Source organism: Kogia breviceps, chromosome 5 (genome assembly GCF_026419965.1).
Source record: "Kogia breviceps isolate mKogBre1 chromosome 5, mKogBre1 haplotype 1, whole genome shotgun sequence".
Lineage (NCBI taxonomy): Eukaryota > Metazoa > Chordata > Mammalia > Artiodactyla > Physeteridae > Kogia > Kogia breviceps.
The window spans coordinates 14,792,307-14,815,865 of NC_081314.1; the positions used below are offsets into that span (position 1 = coordinate 14,792,307).

Genomic DNA, 23,559 nt, shown 5'->3' on the forward strand with positions numbered 1-23,559 from the left:
CATGGAATCCTGGAAGCAAGACACTTGGCCAAAGGCGACACGGGAATGACAAATAAGCACAAAAGAGATGCTCAGCCCTGTTAGTCTTTAGAGAGCCACGGTGAGCTACCATTCCACACCCACTGGAATGGTTAGACTCAATCCAGCAACCCCACTCCTAGGTATCCGCCCAAGAGAAAGGAAATCATTTATCTATGCAGACTTGCATGTGAATGTTTGTAGCAGCATAATTCACTATAGCTAAAAACTGGGGAAATTCAAAGGTCCATCAACTGGTAAATGGATAAAGAAGTGTGTTTTGTCCATACAATGGAACATGATTGAGCAATTCAAAGGAACAGCTAGTGATGGATACCTGCAACAAAGTGGATAAATCTCAAAGACGTGCCAAGTGGAAGGAGTCAGGCATATAGGACGACATATTATATGATTTCATTAGTATGAAATTTCTAGAAAAGGCAAAACTATAGAGGCAGAAAGCAGACCAGTGGTTGCCTAGGGTAGGAGTGGGGATTGGCCACAAGTGGGCACAAGGGAACTTTGGGGGGTGTTAGGAATGTTCTAAAACTAGATTGTGGTGATGGTTGCTCATTTATATAAATTTACTAAAGCTCATCAAGCTACACACATAAAACAGATTTTGTGGTATTTAAATTACACCTCAATAAAGGTGTCTTAAAAAAAAAAATCCGGCTTCCCTGGCGGTGCAGTGGTTGAGAGTCCGCCTGCCGACGCAGGGGACGCGGGTTCGTGCCCCGGTCCGGGAAGATCCCACATGCCGCGGAGCGGCTGGGCCCGTGAGCCACGGCCGCTGAGCCTGCGCGTCCGGAGCCTGTGCTCCGCAACGGGAGAGCCCACAACAGTGAGAGGCCCACGTACCGGAAAAAAAAAAAAAAAAAAAAAAAAAAAATCCTTCTGATCTTCCTTTACATGCTTTGGGAGTGAAGACCCGGCTTCTCCTGGGGTTGGCCTGCTCCTCCCCCCCGCCCCGCCCCCACCATCCTTGCCCTACCCACCCCAGGCCCGAAGCCCTTTCACTCTCTGCTCCAGCCCAGGGCATTTTTCAGTGTCTCACACTCTCCCTTCCCGAGCCCATCAGCATTTCTGCATATACCCTGCCCTCTGCCCATAAGCTGTCTCCTCCTCTTCTTTGGGCTCGTTCGCATTTCTTCTTCAGTTCTGAGCCTCAAGTCACTTTTTCCGGGAAGCCCTCTCTGAGTCCTGATTAAGTTAGACTTGCCCGCAGTACTCCCAGCTCACTGCTCTCTTTTGGGAGAGAATTTCATCACTCGTGAAATGACTGATTCGATGGTGACACCAGGTTCCCTGAAAGCAAGAATTTGTCTCCATCATTGTTCTTTTTCCCCAGCACAACTCCTGGATCATAGTAGGGGCTCAATAAATATTTCATCAAATAATATCCAAATAAGAATCTTATGAGCTCTGAGAAGCCCGTAATAAACACACACACCTGTTGGACTTTATATAAACCAGTGTTTCTGAAGCATGTTTGCACTTGGAATCCTTTTTATACACACATGCTTGAGGAGCACAGCCTCTGCATGAGGCTGTGTATCTGTATGAGGAACACAGACGTCAAAGGAGCAGTTTACAAAGTTCTTATCTAAAGCTTTTTTCCAGTTTTTTGCTGCAATAGACTCCCTTATACATAAGCCCTTATAAGCTAGTGCGTTTGTGGGATAGATTCCAGGAGTGGTACTGCTGGGTCAAATGGTATGTGTACTTTTTATTCTAATCAGTGTTACCAGATTGATTTTTTTTTTAAGTAAATTGAATTTTTTTAAAAAAACAGAATCTCACAGAGCGGCTCAAAATTTCATTTCCTTATTCCTTTGCAGGGAGTCACCTTCATTACCTTTCATACATGCCTCTGCAATATCCGTCTCTTTATTCCAACAGACAATCTGTGTGGAAGAGTTTCAGGGACTCACTCGCCTTAGAGAGACATAGCTGTTTGCAGGCAAACCTTGTTCCTAGTGTTTGCTGGGTGCCTCAGTCGAGGATTCTTTTTTCTTTTCAGTACAGGAACTCCTCAAACTCGCCCAAATAACAGAGGTGGGAGCACAGGTGTTATACGGATGTCAGGAATGGGAGGGCCCAAGGATAGAACATGTATACAGGGTTCTGGAGAGAAAGAAGAAATTGGCATTCCCTCCCCCGCCCCCTTCCCCTCTCTCCCTCCTCCTCCTCTCACTCGCTCTCTCTCTCCCTCCTGCTCTGCCCCATCCCCAGACTATCTCTGCTCTGCAGCTGCAGCTCATCATCCTGCAGCTGGCACACCTGTGCCCACGTGACCCTCCACCTTAACCCTTGTCTCAGTGTCACAATTCTAGATTCCCCAAGAGATTCACTGGCCCTGGATGGACTTGTCCACCTGGTCCATGTGGCAGTGACGTCTCTGCAAGGGGGGAGGGTGGGCAGGAAAGAAGTGACGGACACTTCCCACACTCGGGTAAGCGCCCACAAAATCGCACAGTAACCCAGTCATCTGTGTACACGCCTCTTGCAGGTGGTGCTATAGGAAAGGATGCTGGTGGAAGATGCTCGTTCCTGGAGGGAGAAAGGGAAGGGGGAGTAGAACGACAGCCAGGTGTCAATCTCTCCTTCTCCACTCCTCCCTCCACTGTGGGCAGACAGACAGGGGCCCAGGGCGGGTTGGGCAGAAACTAGAGGGAGTCCCCCAGGGCCCACAGGTCTGTGCTTGAGTAGCCGTGGGTCTGGGAGAGCCTGGCCTCCCAGGGCAGGGCAGAGTACGTGGGCTGCCGCCGGACTAGTGAGCCGGTCCCCTCAGCCGGATCCTGCAGAGGATGCAGCATCAAGCATAGAACATGAAGTGTCAAGCCAGGGGTGGGTCCCAGTCCTCAGCTGCTGCCCAGAGCCTTGTCCGGACCTCACAACCTCACTGGGTGTCCTAACTTGGCCCAAATTCAACTGGCTTCTTGGCAGGACTGCAAGTTCGTACAGGGATGTTTGTGAAGTGAGTGTGGATTTCCCGGGCGTCTCAAGATGTTATGTCATCCAGAGACCTGTCTTTCCCAATTTCTGCCCTGACCTCCCTCTCTCTCCTCTGGGAAGAGCCTCTCCTTGGTGATCCTAGAGCCCCTGCTTGTCCCCGTCCTGGCCCCAGCCACCCTGGATGCCCCCGTTTCCGTGGCTGTCTCCCTGGCCTGACTGCACCCAGAGACTGTTACTGAGTCCAAGCTCGTGCCGCTTGCCACATGACGGGCCAGTAAATTGAGAGATGAGTCTTTGGGGCAAGGCATAGCGACTTTATTCAGAAAGCCAGCAGACCGAGAAGATGGTGGACTAGTGTCCCAAAGCTCCATCTTCCCTGAGTTAGCATTCAGTCTTCTTTTTATTCTAGAAGGGGAGGGGGTAAAGTCCCGGTTTGGGGATGTATTAATTCCTTCCTTCCTGCAGCCAGATAGGCCTGGTCAGGAGGTTTTCTGTGAGCTAAACAAAGTCATTTTAGCTTAATACTCATTACACGGGAGGCAGGGTTCCCAGAGATGGACCGTTATGTATAATGTAAGCTTACAGGCAACATCCCTTTAGTGACAAACTTGTAGCAAGAACAGTAGAATACAAAGGTTCATGGTAAAAGAAACATCCAATATGGTGTCAGATGTGTTCTTGCCTATTACAGGAGGAAGGGGCTCGATGTCTCAGAGTGCGCGGACCAAGTGCCCCACGGGGTGAACATCCAGACGGTCTGGTGCAGGCCCAGCACCCACTCTGCTTCCTAACAGCACGCTGAGTTCCTTTTAAGGGCTCCTCTTCCTCACTGGATTCAGTCTGGCAGGGCACACCCAGGTAGGTGCTCATTCCCCGGAATTCAAATCTAGAACACATCGGCCACTAAAAATGGCTGGAGTCGGTCTGTCCCGGTGGCCGTGTCCTAACAGTTCCCCATAGAGGGTCCCGTTTGTGTTTCCTCTTTCCCTCCCCAAATCCGTTGTGCCTTTGGTAATCCTTGTAGTAAATTTCCTCATTTCTTAAATTCTCCAGAATTTGTTTCTGTTGCTTGTAACTACAGGGGGAGTGGAGGAGTGGAAGGATAGGAAGAAGAATAGAAGGAAGGAAGGAGGAAGGGAGGGAGGAAAGCTAACTCAAACATGCGGTGAGGGCTTCCCTGGTGGCGCAGTGGTTGAGAGTCCGCCTGCCGATGCAGGGGACACGGGTTCGTGCCCCGGTCCGGGAGGATCCCACGTGCCGCGGAGCGGCTGGGCCCGTGAGCCGTGGCCGCTGCGCCTGCGCGTCCGGAGCCTGTGCTCCGCAACGGGAGAGGCCACAGCACTGAGAGGCCCGCGTACCGCAAAAAAAAAAAAAAAAAAAAAAAAATATGCGGTGAGTGAGTCACTGAGACCAGCCCACAGTCCAGCTGGAAAGCCCGCCATCAGCAGGGCAGCTGTGGATGGGGTGATGGCGGCCATGATGAGCGATACTGTCTTCCTGGAACAGCCAGGCCAAGCCCAAACATTCACATCTGTGTTAATGCTGCACCAGCCATGGAGATGGTTTCGGACAATTCTCTTCGCTCTCACAAAGGCCATCAGGCTCAGGGTGTCCTCCGGTCACGCACTGACTAACAGACACCTACCAAGCTCCTGCTAGTAGAGGCAGGAAAGCCCAGGCCTCCGCCGTCTGGTTGCTCCCAGCCTCACAGGAGAAACCCACATCCAGCGTACACCCGGCATCCCCTAGTGCTGAGTCAGGGTGCAGGGAAGGGACCAGGACGGCAGAGCAGTAAAGACGCCAAGAGTCAGGTCTTCAAAATGCTGGGGGCATAAGCATCATCTGGAAAGGCTGGTAAAAGGGCCCTTTCCTGGGCTCACCCAGACTGTGATTCAACGAGCTGCAGTGGACCCAGAGATCCAAGTGTTAACAAAACCCCAGGAGCCTGAGGCAAGCGGACTCTCTCTGCAAGACGCTATCTAAGAGTCGGGAGAAGGAAGAAGGAATTCAGAGGGGTGCGTCCTGTTCAGGAAGCAGCTTGGCGGCTCCTCTGCAGAGCTTTTAGAAGATGGGGGTGCATCTGTCCCTCACCCCCTCCCAAGGCATTTCCTCCTAAACGATCTTTACATTGTGCTGCTGTCACTGGTGTCAAAAACATTCAACCTCCTCCCTCACCTCATGGGAAAAGCCCAACTTCTCAGTCAGCATCTGAGCCTCCAAGTCTGGTCACTCTCTTCTGTTCCTGCCTGTTCTCTGGTCATCCAGGAACGCTCTCTTCTAGACAGCTTGAGATCATGTCTGTAACCCACCATGGTTTCCGGCTTCCCACTGTTTGTGTGAGCCATTTCTCTAAGCTGGCACACCCTTCCTGCTTCTCTAAGCCTCTCTCAACACCACTCGTTCCTTGGGACCCTCTCAGGATCCACCTTCCAGAAAGCCCTCCCTCCCCTCTCTGGTCCCTGGGGACCTGCCTTCCTCCAAACCCATGTTGGGATCGCTTTGTGTCAGGTGACTGAGGCTGACAAAGGGTTTCCCCGTCCCTGTGAGTCAGAGGAAGGTCAGAGGGTCAATGAGGAGAACTCCATTGAAACTGCCTGACCTGGAAAGACTGGAATGGACTGGGGCGCCGCTGTGCATGAATGAGTGGGTAGATGGGTGCATGGGTAGGTGTTGGATGCATTCTGTGTGCTAGACGGTGGATAAATGGAGGTTGTTTGGATGGATGCGGGATGTGTGGATGGAGGACAGAAAGCTTTCACATCCTACTCTCATCCCTAGAGCCCAGGGCCGTGGTCACAAAGGAACAAGACAATCGTGCAGCCCTTGCAATCTCCTGGCAGGCAAATGAGTCGCCTCCCTGCCTGCTGCACTCCGCCAGATGTTCTATTCCTTCTGGGCTGGCCGCTTGCACGGAGGTTCATGCCCAACGCCTGTTACCGTGACTACGTGTCTCTCCCTTCCCTCATGGTGACATTCCTGAACTTAAACTTTTCAGTGGCCGCCCTTTTCCCTCAGGACAGAGGCCAAGTACCTTGCTGCAGCATCTAAGGGTCCTCATGGCCTGGCTCCACTTGTCCCTCCAACATTTTCTTCCACTGTGTCAGACCGTGCCATCCCTCCGTCCTCCCAGAACTCCCCCTTAGCTGCAGCCACATGTGACCCCCCACTTTCCCTGAAGACACCAGGCTTTCCTACACCTCTCTGATGTTGCCCGTGCTGTTCCCTCTTGGGAATACTCTCTCCCTCCTCAGTCAGGCAAACACCTACTCGTCCTCCAAGACTGCATCCCTGTGTTCAACCGCCATCTTGTCCTTGAAGCACCCTGTACAAGCCTCCACTTGTTACATTTCTCTCTTCCACTAGACTTAACTTCCTGGGGGTCGTGTCTCGCTCATGGCAGTGTCCTCAGCACCCAGCCCGGTTCCAGGCGCCTAGAAGGCACCTGGTAGGTGTTTGCTGAAAGCATCCATCACTTGCAGCTTTGACACATCCCCCCTGTTCTCTCGGTGTGTGTCCACTGTGTGCCCAGCTCCTGACCTGGTGCCGGGAGACACAGTCACTGGCCACAGAGCATCGACAGTCTCGTTGAGGAAGTGGAAGCAGGCGTGTGCACACACGATTTCCCGGAAATCACAGCTCTGTCCGCTTGAGGCAGTGAGTAACACGAACATGTTGGGAGAGCTCGGGCACTCAGGACTCAGGGAAGAGATCACAGTGAAGCTGGTACAGGAGGACTTTGATGGATGAGGAGGAGAAGAAGGCTTTGGGGGCCAGGGACCTGCAGGAGTGAGGCTGGGCTGTGAGGACACAGAAGGCAAAGCCACCAGCCCAAGAGGGTGACTCAAGGGAAAGAAGAGTATAGGGCTGGGAGAAGACGCTGGGATCAGACAGTGAAGGGCCTCAGATGACAAGGACGAGAAGGAAACTAGAATTTATTTGAGGATATGTGGGCCAGGTGCCTCAAAACTACCCTATGAGATGATGGCTCAGAGATGTTAAGCAACTTACCCAAGATCACACAGCTAGGAAATGGTAGGCCTGGGGTTCAAAACCAGTCTGACTCTAATGCCCAGCTCTTCATGCCACTGGACTCTAATCCAGAGGCAGAGGGCAGGATGGAGCAGGAAGGGAGGTCACAGATGAGAAGAGTCTTCACAAAGATTACGATAATGCTATTTGAACTGTGTTCTCTGTCCCTGTATCAATGAGCTCCTGGCCTATTTCTTCCCCTGTTGGAAACACAAACCCTCCATGAACCACCTAAACAGTGTGTTTACCTCCACTGCTTCTAAGGAGACAGGACAGAGACCGAGGCCTTGAGGCTAGCCCAGGACCAAACAGGTGACCTTGGCCCATCCTACCCCAGCGAGCCTCCCCTCTGAGGCCTCCCCTTGTCCCGGTCAGCACAGCCAGCTCTGTGTTCCATTTCAGGGAAGTCCTCAGAGGACAGGTCACGTGCTGCCCAGAAATCAATGTGTGTTTGACCAGCTGCTTCCCTTTCATCCCTTCATAGGATAATTCTGCCCCCAGAACACAAAAACATTGGTCTGGCAAGATTTGGGTTTTTTTTTAATCTGGCAGGAGCCTCACTAAGGCCATTAATCTTTAACTCTTTATAGATTTTTTTCCTCTTAGAATATATGCCCTGTGCTTACATTTCACGTGGGGATTCAAGTTCTGCTTCCATATTGATGACGACTTGGAAGACTTATGTTCTCTCTGGGGTTTTCTTCTGTGGGCTTATTCATCAGAGCCAGCACACCAAGATCCCCATACATCTTTGCCTCATTCAGGAGATAATCTGCAAGGTCAGGAGACCTTGGGCTTGGGGTCACACAAAGCCAGACACAAATCCCGTCCCCAGCCCTGCCACTCCACCCGTGGGACCTCGAGCAAGTCGTAAGCCTCTCTAAGGCTCATTGTCTTCTGAAAATGAAGACCCAAGGCAGTCATATCTCACCCGAGGTTGTATAATCAGCCCAAAGCCCATACACAGTCATAACAATTACTTTTGAAAAGTCCTTGACTCTGCAAGGACTCCCATCTCCTCAGCCCCATTCCTCACCTTTTTCCAGTCTCCCCCTTTCTTCTAAGAGTAGCTGCCTGCTCTTTCTCTGTCCACTAAGTCAACTTTTGGGGGGCCACCTCTAATCCTCCTTTCCACCCAGCACCTCTGACTAGCCCTATAGGAAGGCGTGGGGTAAAGTACACAAAACCACAATCCTCCATAAAAGGCAGTGAGGTGGGTAAAGTTGTGAATATGTATGATGCATTTTTTTTTCAAATTCATTACTGACCAAAAATATATTTTAAGAGTATCATTATGTGTGTGTGTGTATATATATATATGTATATATGTATATATATATATACGTATAACTGAACCACTTTGCTGTACAGCAGAAATTAACACAACATTGTAAATCAACTATACTTCAATAAGAAAAAGAGTATCATCAAAGTGAAAACACAAAATTTATAAATCTTTTGTTAAATCTCAAACCCTCAAGGCCAAGCACACCAAGTACTTGAGAAAGGCTGCTCAAGAGAAACGATTAAAAAAAAAAAAATTGGCCACCTCTACCCAGCCACTGGCCCAACGGACCCACTGAAACCACAGCAGACACCACGTGGGTCAAGAATCTGCCTACACCTATTTTCTATCTAATAGCTGGCAAGGGCTGCCCTTAGTTGCCTAGCTTCTCAGATAAGCTATGCCACCTCCCACTTTAGTCCTTTTGTGGGCATGTCCGGGGGAGGTAGGCTGACTGGCCACCAATAGGCAGATGAATCATGTGGACCCTTTTCCCACCTTCTAGTGACCCTGGTGTAACACAATGGCTAATGACATCTCACTTAAAATTTCCTCTGCTTTGCTTTTGACCAAAAACCCTTCCTGCATCATTGTCATGACATGGCAACGCATGGAATCGTGACATCTCCCATCTTTCCATCCGCTGTATCATTTCTTGCATTTCATTGGATGAAATGGCCACTTAAAGACCGAAATTAGACTGGAACTCAAAGACTGACTTCTTCTGATTTCCTACCAGCTATGCCACTATACAAGATCTCTCAGCCCTGGGGAACCTTCCTGTCAGACATCTGTAACTCCACCCAAATCCTCCTGGTCCTGTCATCTGTGTTGGTGAGCCTCTATTCCATAAAGTCTCCATCCCAGTCTAGGGCTGTCAGGTCAGGAGACATCCAGCACAGTTGCCTCCCTGGCACAGCTTTGGAACTCACGTGGTGGTGGGGTGGGGGGGGGCTTACACCAACTGCCGATGAAAAAATGTTGCCTGCCATATCAGTAAGCAAAGGATGCTGCAGCCATCAAACCATCACATTACAGCCGCCCCTACGGTGGGCCCCGAGGGCACGCAGGATGGACACAGAATGCCAGCCATCTAGCGGTCAGTTGCTGCAGCCGCCCCTGACAGTACAGCCTGAGGAGACTCAGGATGAGAAACACAGGATACTGGCCCCAGATAGCTGAGGTGCCTATCAAAGGAATGATCTTAGCAAGCCCAGACCCTTGCATCTTCCCATATGTAGAAAAGCGCTAAATTCATGAACTTGAGATTTCTGGTTTTCTTTAATTAACAGTAATCTTTTGATGTTCCAACTCCCTGGCCTTTGTTGCAAAAACCCCTGTATATCCCGGCTCCTCCCTGTCCTCTTTGGAGTGGTCCCTTAGAGCCATCTGAGAGGCTGTGTCCCGGGCTTAAGTCCTCAGTTTTGTCCACCGAATAAAATGTAATTGTCAACTTGTGCATTTTTTTCAGTCGACAGAGCTTATGGGTAATCCCCCTACCTACCTGACATCTATGCCTGCCCCACAGAAATCACAGGATTCCATAGGACCTAGGCTTCATTTTCTAGGAGTCAATTGCAAATATATGTGTGGCCACAGGACTGGCAAGTTGGGACCCAGGTATCTTTGCAGGATGTTAAGCTGGGGAGGTGGACTGGAGCAGATAAAGTAAAGGGTGCTCTGTTCTTCACAAAACTACCACTACCAAAAATGTCTCTTCATTGAGGGTCCTGGATCTGCCTTCTGCCTTCTTTCACATCCTACTCTCATCCCTAGAGCCCGGGGGCATGGTCACAAAGGAACAAGACAATTGTACTTGCCATTGTGCAGCCTTGCAATCTCCTGGCGGGCAAATGAGTCACCTCCCTGCCTGCTGCACTCCACCAGATGTTCTGTTCCTTCTGGGCTGGCTGGCTTGCACAGAGGCTCATGCCCAAGGCCTGTTACTATGACTGTGTAATGGACGAAACTTGTTTGGATCTTGATTCAAACTAACAAACTGAAACAAAAAATTATACGTAAGCTCTTTCTGGATAGTTGATGATATTAAGGCATTAATATTATTGGTTTTTAGTTGTGATAATGGTGTTGTGTTACTTTTGTTAAATGAGTCTTTATCTTTTAGAGATACTTCTTGAAATGTTTCCAGATGAAAGGATGTGCTATCTGGTATTTGACTCAAAATAATTTTGGAAAATGAGGCATGGGTGGGGATATAGATGAAACCAGATTGGCCATGGGTTAATAATTGTTGAAGCTGGTGAGGTTGAATCCATGGGAGGTCAATGTACAATTAATTATCTCTCTGTTTATGGAGGTTTAAATGTTTCCATAATAAAATAGTTAAGAAAGCAAAAAACAGTGAGAGGAAAGAAAGAGAGAGAGAGGAGGGAGGGAGGGTGAAAGGAAGGAAGGAAAGAAGGAAGGGAGGGAGGGAAAGAAAGGAAGAAAGAAAGAACGAAAGAGAAACACGTCCCACGCAGGGTTTATCACAGTCTGTAGAAACAACTGTCATGTGTCAATGAAAGGTAGCTAACCCACTCTGCAGAACCATTTTCTATACGGAAATAAATCCCCAGTCCACCTCCCCACAGTGGGTTTAAGATTCTGGGACTTGAAGTTTCATTTGCATATTTGCATATTCATAAATGCATCAAAGACAAGCGTCCTGTGTAGACCTCGGTGCCCCTCAGTCCCTGTGGCCTCTTGACAAGCCCTCTCACCCCCCGAACATGGTGGATACAGGGAGGCAGCTTTGTTGGGCCACCCTCATACTTTCAGACATTAGCTTCACAGATGGCATGGCAACAGCTCAGGGACTGGAGGGGGCTTGTTCTCCTCAACATAATTCCAGACACATATTTGAACACAGGAAAAGAGAAGAGTTTACCAGCCTCTAAAGTAAAATGAGCTCTTGGGAAACGTGGATGGGGAAGGTTTTCTTTATCAGCATGAGGCAGGAGTATGAGGCCGCCTGTCGCCTGCCAGGACGCTTGAGTCTCGGGGAGCTGGAGACCCAGCAAAGAGGGCAGGCACTGGAAGGCATGCGCTGCCCAGCTTCTTGTGAGGAGCATCTCTGGGGGAGGGATGGAGCCTCAGGGTCTGTCCCAGGGCTCTCTGCTCCAACCCCACTGCCCTCGGGAAGCGCTGCTGCCCCACCAGCTAGGGACACGCAGGGCAAGCTGCTCGACCACTCAGTGATACGGGAATAGGACCGCCCGCCTCACACAGAGATTGTAAGGATCATGGGAAATCAAGGTATCCTTTCGTGGAGACGGTTCTCTGAGCTCTGATTTATCCCCAGGGAGCGGACTGATCGGCTAAAGAATGCAACGGCACATTTCCTCCCCAGCTCCTCTGAGCAATCCTCTCCCCCAGGTGACCACCTTGGGGGCCCTTGGCTCTCTCCTGTCCTCCCTCCACCCAGCCCAGGGTTGCTCACAGGCCTCACACATACAGCCTCAGGGTGGTTCCCCACTGGCCTGGCTCCCCTCCTTCGTGGTTCTGCTGGCTCTCTGGGACTGGTCATGGATCTCTGGATCTCCACTGCTCTTCTCTAAGGCTAGTGAATGACAAAAGTCTGGTTAGGATGTCCTAGGGTGTTTACAAATCTCTCAGCCATTAACAAGTCTGCCCCTTCCTCAGCACCCCCTTGTTCACCTCTCTCCCTCCTCCCCTGGCCTGTGCGTTTCCCCCCCTCCCCTACCTCTCTGATCCCCGCTATCCTCAACATCCAGCTGGAGCCTCACCCCCTCCAGGGAGCCCTCACTGACTGCCAGCCCCTCACGGGTCCCCTCTCTCTTCTTCACACTCTGTCCTCAGATGCTCTCCTTGCTTTACACATCCCAAGGGATATCACCCCAGATAGAAAGAAGCACCCCAAAATACTGATTAATGGAGTAAATCAAGCATGATGGAGTGGGCTGAGGAAGGATAAGGGTGATGATATTTAATTCTCACTTCCACGGAGCACTTTCACTCAACTCACTGGATTGATCTTAAGGCCCCAGAAGCAGGGGACACAGGCCAGCCCCTCTTCTCTCCCTTGCCTTTTCCCTCACTCCTCTGGCTCAAACAGCCGTGTATCTGGAGCAGTACTCTGTGCCGTGCCCTTTGTATCCCTTATCTCCTTTGCTTCTCACCACCTGAAGAGGTAGGTAGTCAGAGTGTCCCCATTTTACAGATGTGGGAACTGAGGCACAGAAGGGATAAGCAACTTAACCAAGATCACTCAACTACACAGTGACACAGCCAGCTTCAAACCAAGTGCTCTGCCTCTAAAGCCTGCCCTCACAACCAGCCCCCAGCTGCGGGTAACAGCACAACCAGCAGGGGCTGGGAGTATACTTGGGAGAGCCCTCCTGGGAGGAAACCCAGCAGGGCAGGAGTATACTTAGCCACTGGGAGACTAGACAAAGACAGACAGGAACCAGGCAAAAGCAGGCTGAACTAAGTGCCATGTGCCCAAGCCACTCCCTGGGATGAAGCGGCCCCTACTCTGATGAAGTGGTATCTTTTCCTAACTCAGCCAGATGTAGTGTGAGGACTCACAGGAGCCTGGGGAGGGTGGGCGGGGAGGGGGTGGGGTTGGAGCCATGGTAGAGCTAGAGTGGGAGGAGAAAGTACCTGCTGTCACCTAGGCTGTGAGTTGTGCAAAAAGCAAATTAGAAGAGTTGTTTAGTCTTTAATAGAGGTCAAAAAGTCAACCCACATGATTATGTCATCTCCTTGCTGGCAAAGACAGAGGTTTTAAAGCACCATGACATACCCACCAGGTGAGAAAAGAGATGTGCTCAAAGATCTTCATTGCAGTACTGCTTCTAATAGTAAAAGATTGGAAAATAATATATACATAAATGTCCAGCAGTGAGGGACAAGCTGGATACACAATGGAATATCCTGCAAAAGAATGAGGTCTCCAGAACAGAGTAAGTGAAGAAAGCTAAGTGAACAACACTGTGGAGTGCTGTACTGCCACTAGGTGAAAGCAGAGGGGAAAGTCAACAGTGTATTGATAATTGCTTACATTTGCATAAAGCAGTGGATCTCAAACTTCACTCTGCAGAGGGCCTTTTTAATTTTTATTTATTTATTTTTTTTGTGTGTGATATGCGGGCCTCTCACTGTTGTGGCCTCTCCCGTTGCGAAGCACAGGCTCCGGACGCGCAGGCTCAGCGGCCACGGCTCACGGGCCCAGCCGCTCCGCGGCACGTGGGATCTTCCCGGACCGGGACACGAACCCGTGTCCCCTGCATCGGCAGGCGGATCCTCAACCACTGCGTCACCAGGGAAGCCCGACAGAGGGCCTTTTTTAAACCATACTTACTTCAAGCAACATCAGCCTTGCTTTTTAAAATTTTTATTTATTTATTTATTTATTTTATTTTTTATTCTTGGCTGCGTCAGGTCTTCGTTGCTGTGCCCGGGCTTTCTCTAGTTGCGGCGAGCGGGGGCTACTCTTCGTTGAGGTGCGTGGGCTTCTCATTGTGGTGGCTTCTCTTGTTGCAGAACACGGGCTCTAGGCACGTGGGCTTCAGTAGTTGTGGCTCACGAGCTCTAGAGCGCAGGCTCAGTAGTTGTGGCGCACGGGCTTAGTTGCTCCGCGGCAAGTGGGATCTTCCCGGACCAGGGATCGAAGATGTGTCCCCTGCATCGGCAGGCGGATTCTTAACCATTGTGCCACCAGGGAAGTCCCCCAGCTTTGCTTTTATTTGGGGGAGGGATGTGGGGAGTGCCCCACTTTTCTTTCCCGGAGTTGAACTGCCCAGCTCTCTGGATCCTGGATCCCCACCGGCCACCCGCGCTGTAAGCCTGTAAGTGGTCTCTTTCCCTAATTACTCCAGCAAACGCAGGAGAATGTTTCCCCACCCTCAAGTGGCCGCTGAATGTGAGAAGTTCAAGGCGTTTGAAGGAAGCCCGCAGGAACCGAAAAGTTGGAATCAATAAAACACCCCTCACCTCCACCACCATCTCCTTTTCCTTCCTAGGGAAGGAAGCTGAAGGTCTGAACTAGGCGGCGGCGGGCCGGGGACAACCTGACCCTCAGACATCCCCGGCCCCGCCCCGCTGAGGGGGGAGGAGCGACAGCTACGGTGGATCCTCCCGCTGGCTTTGTGCGCGCTTGCAATCCAGCTGTCGCCGCCCCACGAGCCCTCGCCCCCACGAGGGCGCACATTTCCGGGCCGCCCACCACCCAGGTCGCACCGCGAGCCCAGATCTGCTCCCGCCCGCTCGGTCCCGGTCCGGCCCCAGTCGCCCCCTGAAATGCCGGTCGACTTTACCGGGTACTGGAAGATGCTGGCCAACGAGAATTTCGAGGAGTACCTGCGCGCGCTGGGTAAGCGCTGCCCGCTGCGCTCTGCCCGGGGCGCCCGGCCGGGCCGCTGGGAGTGGGATCCAGGCGCCCTCCCGAGCCGGCCGCCCACCCGCCTGCCTCCGCCGGCCCAGCCGCCGCCATGGGCACCCCGACCGGGGAAGGGGCGTCTCCAGGGGGCCAGCAAGTGCGAATTGGAGGACGGGGGTTATTAAGGTTCATGGTGGTCAATGTCTGATGGTTGGCTCTCGAAGTGGATAATTTCATTAGGAAAGCTGGGCTTGGTTGGCTAGCTTTAGTTTTCAAAAGGTTAGCGTAAGGGTAGAAACCTTTGTTGTAAAAAAACCAAAAAACAAAAAATAAAGCAAAGAAAAGAAAGAAAGAAAAAGACACAGACCAGCTAGCTGCGCGCAGAGGCCTTGCTAATCGAGCAGGGGACCCCGATGGGTTTCTTGGGGGGTGGGGCGCGGGAGAAGCGGGCTCCTAGGGCCCCGCTACCTTGGCAACAGTTCTCTGAATTTTCCAGTCAACTCTCTGCTCCTTTCTGCCCCGGCACTCCCTGCAGATGTCAATGTGGCCTTGCGCAAAATCGCCAACTTGCTGAAGCCAGACAAAGAGATCGTGCAGAACGGCGACCACATGATCATCCGAACGCTGAGCACTTTTAGGAACTACATCATGGACTTCCAGGTTGGGGAGGAGTTTGAGGAGGATCTGACGGGCATAGACGACCGCAAGTGCATGGTGAGGCTTTGCGTACACCTGGGCGTCTGCTGCCCAGGGGTCCTGACCCAAGGCAGGGCTAGTTCGTCTGAGAGGGGAGCAAGCGCCTTTGTGTTCTTAGGGACTCAAGATCTTCACACTCGCAGCCCCCAGGGTAGGCAGCTCTCGACTTATCAAGCATACCCTCCGAGATGAAAGCTGTGGTTTGTTGAGTCTCTCCTGTGTCCCGGCATTGGTGCTTTATACACTTGCCTTCATCCAATCCTCATAACAACCTCTGAAGGAGGTCTCAGTACGCCCATTTTACAGATGAAGAAACAGTCTCAAGAAGCAACATGCTCAGAGTAACACAGCTAGGGAGGCGCTGGGCAGGAATTCCCGGCAAATCTGTTGACTCTCTGGCTGAACTGTAGGCTGGGGGAGGAAGGAGAGAAGGGAGGAAAGCAAGATGAAACACAGGCAACCCTTCTGAAGTGTAAACTTCCTACAGGACTTAGCATGGAGCCGCTCTAGGAAGCAGGGGGCACCGTGACTCTGCCTTCTGACCTGCCCCCCCTTCATCCCCAAAGTGGGGTTTTTCTCCTGGCCATCCCCTTCCCTACCCTATCCTCCACTGCCCCCGAGCTTCCTTTGAAGCTTGCAGCCAACAGCAGCCCAGGACAGAGGCGGCGACAGTGGGGGAAGGGAGGGAGCCACCTGCCCCCAAGGGTGGGAAGCTGGTGACCCGGAGACCCCAATTAGCGCCACCACAGCAGCCTCCGGAAGGTCAGCCCGGGGCCTCCATCAACATTCTTGGGGTTGCTGGGAGGTCAGGGTGCTCCCGGTCTCCCTTTCCCAGTCTTGGGTCCAGAGCTAGCTCACTCCCACCCCCAGGGAGCTGCTTTGCTTACTGATGTGAGCTTCTCCCCGACTCCTCTTCCCCTCCCCCTCCTACCCTTTACTGAGGGTCTGCTCCGTGCCCTGCACTGTGCCAGCTATTTTACACCACAGCCCAGTGAGGGAGGGGTTAGTAATCCCATATTTTACACTGACTGAGGCTCCCAGAGGAGATTCCAGAGACCGGACTTGGAGGCCCACACTTCTGCTCGGGGCCAGGCTCCTCTGTGGCTAGCCTTTGCAGAAACCGGGTGTCGGGGGTTTGTCAGGACTGTGGCTGAAGGAGTGCCGGTGTCTGGGGATGAGGAACCCCCGGCCAGGATGACTCACCCCCCTACTTGTTGATTCACCTGAAGGGGATCTGAGTTAGTGTCGGAGTCTGCGCTTGGAATGGTGGCGGAAGAGGGGGTGGCCGCCAAGGAGGATCCTTGGAGAGGCCACTGCGGGGGGGGCGGGGGGGGAAACACTACTGTTGTAGGGAAATGTCAGGTCGTGCCTTTAAAAGGCCCAAGGCCTCTTAATCCTCGGAGAGGCTCATAGTGGGAAAGGAGACCTTCAGACAGCGCCTGCCTTGGGGAGGAGGGGGCCCGGCCTGTCGGACCACTGCCCAAGACCTGGTCCCTGGCCCGCTGCCTGCAAATGCACGTAAGAATAATCCTTGTCCCTGTAAGAACAATCCTTGTCCTCAGCCCACTCTTGAGGTACTTACAGGGCACAGCAAACATCTCTATTTATTTTGGGTCACTGCCACCTCTGGAATGTGCTGGCTTGTACTTACTTGGCTAATTATCTTTGCTGTTTCATTCCCACCCTCATCCATTACTGTATGAAACATTTATTGATCACCTAGTAATACTAGTTAATATAGGCAGACCTCGGAGATATTGCAGGTTCAGCCCCAGACCCCCGCAATAAAACAAACATCACAATAAAGCAAGTCACACGAAGTTTTCTGTTTCCCAGTGCATATCAAACTTATGGTTACACTGTACTGTGGTCTATTAAGTGTGCAGTAGTGTTCTGTGTAAACAACAGTGTATATACCCTAGTTAAAAACTACTTTAGGGACTTCCCTGGCGGTCCAGTAGTTTATACCCCACACCTCTAAACCAGGGGGCACGGGTTCGAGCCCTGGTCGGGGAACTAAGATCCCACAGGTGGCGCGGCCAAAAGAAAAAAGAAAAACTACTTTATAGCTAAAAAAACGCTCACCATCATCTGAGCCTTTGGCAAGTCGTAATCTTTTTGCAATGGTAATGTCAAAGATCACTGATCACAGATCCCTGTAACAGATAACGAAAAAGTTGGAAATAACTGCGGGAATTACCAAAATGTGACACAGAGACCCAAAGTGAGCAAATGCTGTTGGGAAGATGGCACCAATAGACTTGCTTGATGAAAGTTGTCACAAACCTTTAATTTGCAAAAAACACAGTATCTTTGAGGTGCAGTAAAACGAGGTATGCCTGTACTCTTCAAGTGCTGAAGTACCGTTCCCATTTTATTTTAACTCAGTGAATCTTCACAATGCTGGTGTCAACCCATTTTACAGATAAGAAAACCAAGGCAGGATTTCTTGTCGTGTGACCTTGGGAGGTTAAGGAAGTGGCAGAGGGAGGATTTGAATGCGGTCTGACCCAGCGGAACATGTCACAATCTCTGATGTCCAGGAACTCACAGTCTTTGTGGTGGAGACAGTCACACACACAGTCGGAACACGCTGTGATCAGTGGTGACAAAGGGAAGCTCCAGAGGAGGGCATCTCAGAAGGAATTCTGGAGGGGGTGACTTCTCCACTTACTTGTAACAAAAAAGAGGTGGAAGGGACGGGTTTGGACACAAAGGAAGGGGCACACGGCCACCCTCTTTTTTCGGCCATTAGGCATTAGGACGGTGGTGGGTGGACAGATCAGGGAGCCTAGCAGCTTGGCAAACTCGCTGACATTGTATGAGGACTCGTGGTCACCTTTGCTGTCCCAGGACTCAGGGCGGCCGCCTCCCAAGTACTGTAGATGGCACGCGCTAACCGTGCTGCTGCCTGTTGGGAGGATGGCTGGCCCTCTGCTCTGGCCTTCCCTTGGCCCTTGCACTGCAGAGAAGCCCTTCTCCCCTGCTGTCCAGCAGGAGGGGGGGCCACAGGGAAGAGCACAGCTGGGGGAGAGCAGAGCATAATAGAATGATGGCAACTGTCGAGCCTCGTGCTTGTGAATGAAGGGCAGCTGCCTGCAATAGGCCACATGGCCAAGGCCCAGAGGGTCCTCGGGGTTCCTGGGCAAGGTGGTTGCCAAAGAGAGCGCACCACTACCCCTCCTGCTCCCCGGTCTCTGCAGCCACCAGCAGGGAGCAGTGGCCGGAGGAAGCCAGTTCTCAGCATCAGGTTGGCCTCATTCTAACATGTACTTCCCAGCACATTATAAGGATCTCATTGCTCACCTGTTCCGTTCATTCCTTTCTTGGTCCTATATGCATTTCACGGTGCTCACTCTGTCTTTGCGGCCCTTGCGTTACTAAGATGAATCGCACAAGAGTCCCGCCCTCGTGGAGTTCAGTGTAATGGGGGCAGCGGACCAAAGCAGTCAATCATGCTGAGATGGTGTGTTGATGGGGAAGGACAGGCAGAGAAGGGGCCCCCCGGGTCTGGGAGGTCAGGGGCTGTTCCCACAGGAAGTAGAGTCTGAGTAGTGGTTTGAAGGATAGTCAGGAAGTAAGCAAACAGAAAGCGGATGAGAGGAAGGCCAAGGCCAAGAGAACAGCACTTGGTAGGTGCTATTTCAGACCAGACCTGTCCCACACCAGCCCTGGGCTCAGCCTGGGGACACAGAGGCAGCAAAGCCTCCTGGAGCACCCAGGCCAGTGGAGGAGACAGACACAGCCTCAGGCTATTACAGCCCAGTGCAGTGATGGAAGCACAGCAGGCTAGGAGGGCAGGGATGGGGGGATGGGGGACAGGCAGTGGTCAGGGAGGGCTCCCAGGAGGAGGTGACGGCTGAGGGGGCCTTGAAGGACAAGTAAGAATTAGGGCGGATGTGGAGAGCATTTCAGGCGAAGGGAACCACGTGCACAAAGGCCCAGAGGTCAGAAAAGGCCTGGCTGGGAGGGGTTTCATCCGGGACAGAGGTGCAGTCTGCAAAGACTTCATGTGGCCAGAGTGCAGGGTGTGGCTGGGGACAGTGCTGAGGACCCAGTGGGGAGCCTGGATGTGGCCCCGACAGGCCCCAGGGAGCCTTCTGGGAGAGGCGTGGTCAGGCTCCCATCCTCCCCAAAGGGCCCAGAGGCTCAGAGAGCTCTGCTCCTGCCTCTTTCCATGGGAACCTTATCTGTCTTCTGGAACAGCAGCCAGAGGATGAAATCTGGGCTGCAGATGTGTTTTGTTTGGCTCACACAATGTTTGAGAAATTTAAGAGCCAGTTGCCAATGATTGCCAAAGGTTGTAAGATGTCATAGAAAAATCCATATTTCTGGCTAGTTGTACCCCAGTAAAATCAAGACTGCTGAAAATGCTGGGTGCCCTTTTATTCCTGCACCCTGTGGATCCCCAGGACGCTGTCACAGTGCCTTCTTTTAGATGGGACCTTCTCCACCCTTCCACAGCCCTCCCCCCACCCTGGTACCTAAAGTCAAGGATCAAACAGCCAGCCGTATGTCACTGTTTGCACCGTGTGTCCCTTAGAGCGGTGGTTCCCGAAGCTGAGACCGGCGGCGGCGGCAGCAGGGTGAGAACTTGTTAGAAACACAGATTCTCCAGCCAGACCCCTGGTGGATCAGAAACTCTGGGAGCGGGGCCACCAATCTGGCTTTCTTCAATAAGCCCACCAGGTGGTTCTCCAGCAACTAAACCTTGAGAACCACCGCTTTGGAGAAAAGAAACCTCTCTGTACCTGTGTCTCTGTAAAAAGTGGACAGCACTCATGATGTTTCTGAGGCACTCAGGTGTAGAGGGCCACGTGCTGGCTTAGTCCGTCGCCGCCGGGCCCCGAGGTAATCCTCAAACGTATGCTGCTGACACCAATTTCAAAGGTCGAAGAACTTTAGCTAAGACATGAAAGAGGCTCCGTGTTTCCTTCCTGGAAAAGACCCTGCCAAATGCTGTTTTGAGGATTACATCGCCGGGCCCCGTGGACATGGCGGTCCCTGCCCAGAACCACCTGAAATGGCTCTGCGGTCTCTCCCCAGGCTGATGGGTGGAGGGGCTCAGCTCTGTGCAGCCGGGTTCACTCGGCTCCCATTTGCAGTTTTTTCTATTCAGCTCTTTACAGGACCCCAAGCAGCCAGGGCTGTGGTTTTGGTAGAAGTGTATCAAGACTGGACTCAGCTTTTCTCCACCGCCTCCTGCACGCCTTTATCCATTAAAATGAAATCTGAGGCCCAGTTTGAAACCAGTATTATTTATTGAATCTAGCAGATGGAGGCTTTGGCAGGGTGGGGACCTTCCAAAAGGGAGATGCTCCTTCGCTTCAAATACCGTTCCCCACGCCAGGGCCAGGGAGCCCTTCGGCACAAGGAATGATCGGCACAAGGAATGATCGGGTTCCTGGTTCCCAGCTCCCCCCCCCGCCCCGCCCCCGCGGCACAAGCAGCTTTTGTGGGAGAAGACGAGCCTCCGCGGGAATCCCAGCCGGGAGCCTGGCTCTGCATGGTGGTGGCAGAAGGGCCATTTGTCATCCCTCTGGACACCAGGTCAGGTTTTCCCTGGGGGAGGCAGCTTTGTTCACTCAGCAGCCGGCACCTCCTCCCAGGCTGAGGCCTTGCCTTCATCTCCAGCCTTGAACTCAGAATGACCCCTTCCACAGAGCCTGCCTTCTACTTCCAGCCCTCTGTTGCTTTCTTTGTTTTCACTGTAAAAGGAAAAAAAGAATTCAAATGGCACAGGAGAAAGTGGACTGAAAAGGAAAGGACCCCTTCCCTTACCTGGCCTCATTCCCGCCCCCCAGAGGTTATCACTGTTACTGTTTCTGGTGGATCTGTGCAGAAATCTTCCTCCAATATAGAAGCCATCCAGCCACATAGTTACCGAGGCGGTGATTTGTCAATGTTTCTATCTAAAGCTGAAAAAGACAGAAAGAGGGAGAGACAGAGAAAGAAAGAAAGAGAGAGAGAGAGAGAGAGAGAGAGAGAAAAGGAAGGAAGGAAGGAAGGAAGGAAGGAAGGAAGGAAGGAAGGAAGGAAGGAAGGAAGGAAGGAAGGAAGGAAGGAAAAAAAGAAAGAAAGAAAGAAAGAAAGAAAGAAAGAAAGAAAGAAAGAAAGAAGAAAGAAAGAAAGAAAGAAAGAAAGAAAGAAAGAAAGAAAGAAAGAAAGAAAGAAAGAAAGAAAGAAGAAAGAAAGAAAGAAAGAAAGGAAAGAAAGAAAGAAAGAAAGAAAGAAAGAAAGAAAGAAAGAAAGAAAGAAAGAAAGAAAGAAAGAAAAGACATTGTTTTCTCACTCGATGATGTTTCTCCGGCATCTTTCCGTATCAGCGCTTACATGTTTCCTTCCCTTCCCTCCCTGACTTACTTTCCTCCATCCATCCATTCATCTAAGTATATATGGTAATACATGATATCTACCAAACTGCTGTTAATGCTTTGGTTTAAATGCTTTTGCCAGCTTTCTTCTGATCCTATTCTTGATTCATTAAAGAGGTTTTTGTTGTTGTTGTTGTTGTTATTCTTATTTAAAAAAACATGATGCCGAAAGCAGAATTCACCCCCTGGGCTGCAGAGCTGAGAATGCCATTGGATTTGGAAGCCTTCTGAGAGCCGCCCCTGCTCAGATCAGGCCCCCTGCATTTGGCAGGGTCTTTTCCAGGAAGGAAACACGGAGTCTCTTTCATGTCTTAGCTAAAGTTCTTTGACCTTTGAAATCGGTGTCAGCAGCATACTTTTGAGGATTACAAAAAGAAGAATTAAAGCAACCCAAATAAAATTCACAAAGTAACTTTCAAGAATCACATTTGTTTGTTAGGTTTTGGTTTTTGTTAGGCAGGAACAAAGGAAAATAACGTGCTAAATCCTTACTGAGTGCCATGCCTGTCCCAGATGATTTTAGCACTTTTTCTCCTTTGGTCCCCACAGCAAATGCTGTTCCGTGAGTATCATTATGTCCATTTTACAGATGGGAATCTGAGGCTCCAAGTTGAGGAAGCTTTTCAGCCCAAGGTCATCCAGCCAGCTGGTGGCAGAGGAAGGGTTCTAACTAGTTTATTTATAAAGCTATTACAAGGTCTCCTATGGAGCTCTGCTGAGGGCCAGCACCTCAGTTCCTTATTGAGAGGCTCATCGCAACCTGGAGGTGAGCACAGACAGTGCTGACGGGTCTTGGGGGTGTGGAGAAGGAGTGCTGGTAGTAGAGTCAGACATCTGGTTTTGAATCCTCCTCTATTACTTAGTTAACGAAGTGACCTTAAATGACTGGACCTGCTGCCTCTGTTTTCACATCTGCAAAATGGGCATCATGACTGCTGCTTCACCCGGCTCACAGCAAATTCTGAGGACCATGGTGACAGCACAGAAGACAGGGCCTGGTGAAGCCACAATACTATGTGCAATAAGCGGGCAAAGCCCTTCTGATACCCTAGACTGCAGGCAAAGCAAACTTGTGTTGGTCAGATGTTTACTGGAGGATTACAGCTGTTTGTTTTTCTGACCGACATTGCTCCCCTTATTTGGTGGGAATGACCCCTACTTACCTGTGGGTTCTGAAGAAGCTGCAAATCCCAGTACATTGTGTCTCCTGGGATGAGAACCTTAAACGAGGGCCATGACCGTACCCTGTGGCCTGTCCCATGATTGTGCGTTTGACCTGCGCTGGGCCAGTCGTACGTTCCCTGCCGCCCTCCGTGGCTGCATGCAGAAATCCAACAGAAGGAAAAAGTAAGATGAGGCTGGTAGATAAGCAGAAATGAGAGAGAGAGAGAGAGGGGGAAACCTCAGCATCGGAGGGTTGCTGGACCTCCTGACGCTTAATGCCATTCTGAGACTTTTCGTTGTGTACTTGAACCAGCAAATACATGCCCTTTCTTTCCCCTGAAACTATTTGAACTGGTTTCCTGTTGCTTGCACCTAAAAACATCCTATGACATACAGAGCCCACAGATCATAGGTTGAAAACCACATAAGTAGTTAAAGCAGTAGTTCTCAGACTTGAACTTGCCCCACATCCAGAGTTTCCGATTCAGAAGGTCTAGAATAGGGACCAGGAGCTTTTCTAACAAGTTCCTGACTGGTGCTGCATGCCGTGGATTCGAAGATCGTGCTTGTGATAACTACTAAGGGAGAGAAATGAGGAAGCGGGCTGGCCCACGCCCGGGTTCCAGTGATGTTCTCGTCATGATTCAGTGTAATAAGCCTGTGCTGGGGTTAAGGGTGCCCAGTTACAGGGG

The 23,559-nt window shown here is 51.3% G+C and overlaps 1 protein-coding gene across 2 annotated transcripts in view; it reads left to right on the forward strand.

The window, feature by feature from the left end:
* The first annotated feature begins 3,667 nt into the window (after positions 1-3,667).
* The window catches only part of RBP1 (retinol binding protein 1), a 35,043-nt gene continuing 15,151 nt past the window's right edge, over positions 3,668-23,559 (forward strand). Inside the window, exons 1-3 of one of the 2 annotated variants that reach the window (XM_067033690.1) lie at positions 3,668-3,834; positions 14,278-14,627; positions 15,169-15,347. In XM_067033690.1, the coding sequence (XP_066889791.1) occupies positions 14,555-14,627; positions 15,169-15,347 (252 nt within the window). In that variant the 5' untranslated portion in view covers positions 3,668-3,834; positions 14,278-14,554. Of the gene's footprint in view, positions 3,835-14,277; positions 14,628-15,168; positions 15,348-23,559 lie in introns of those variants that run through there. The other variant, XR_009335739.2, reaches the window with a different exon arrangement.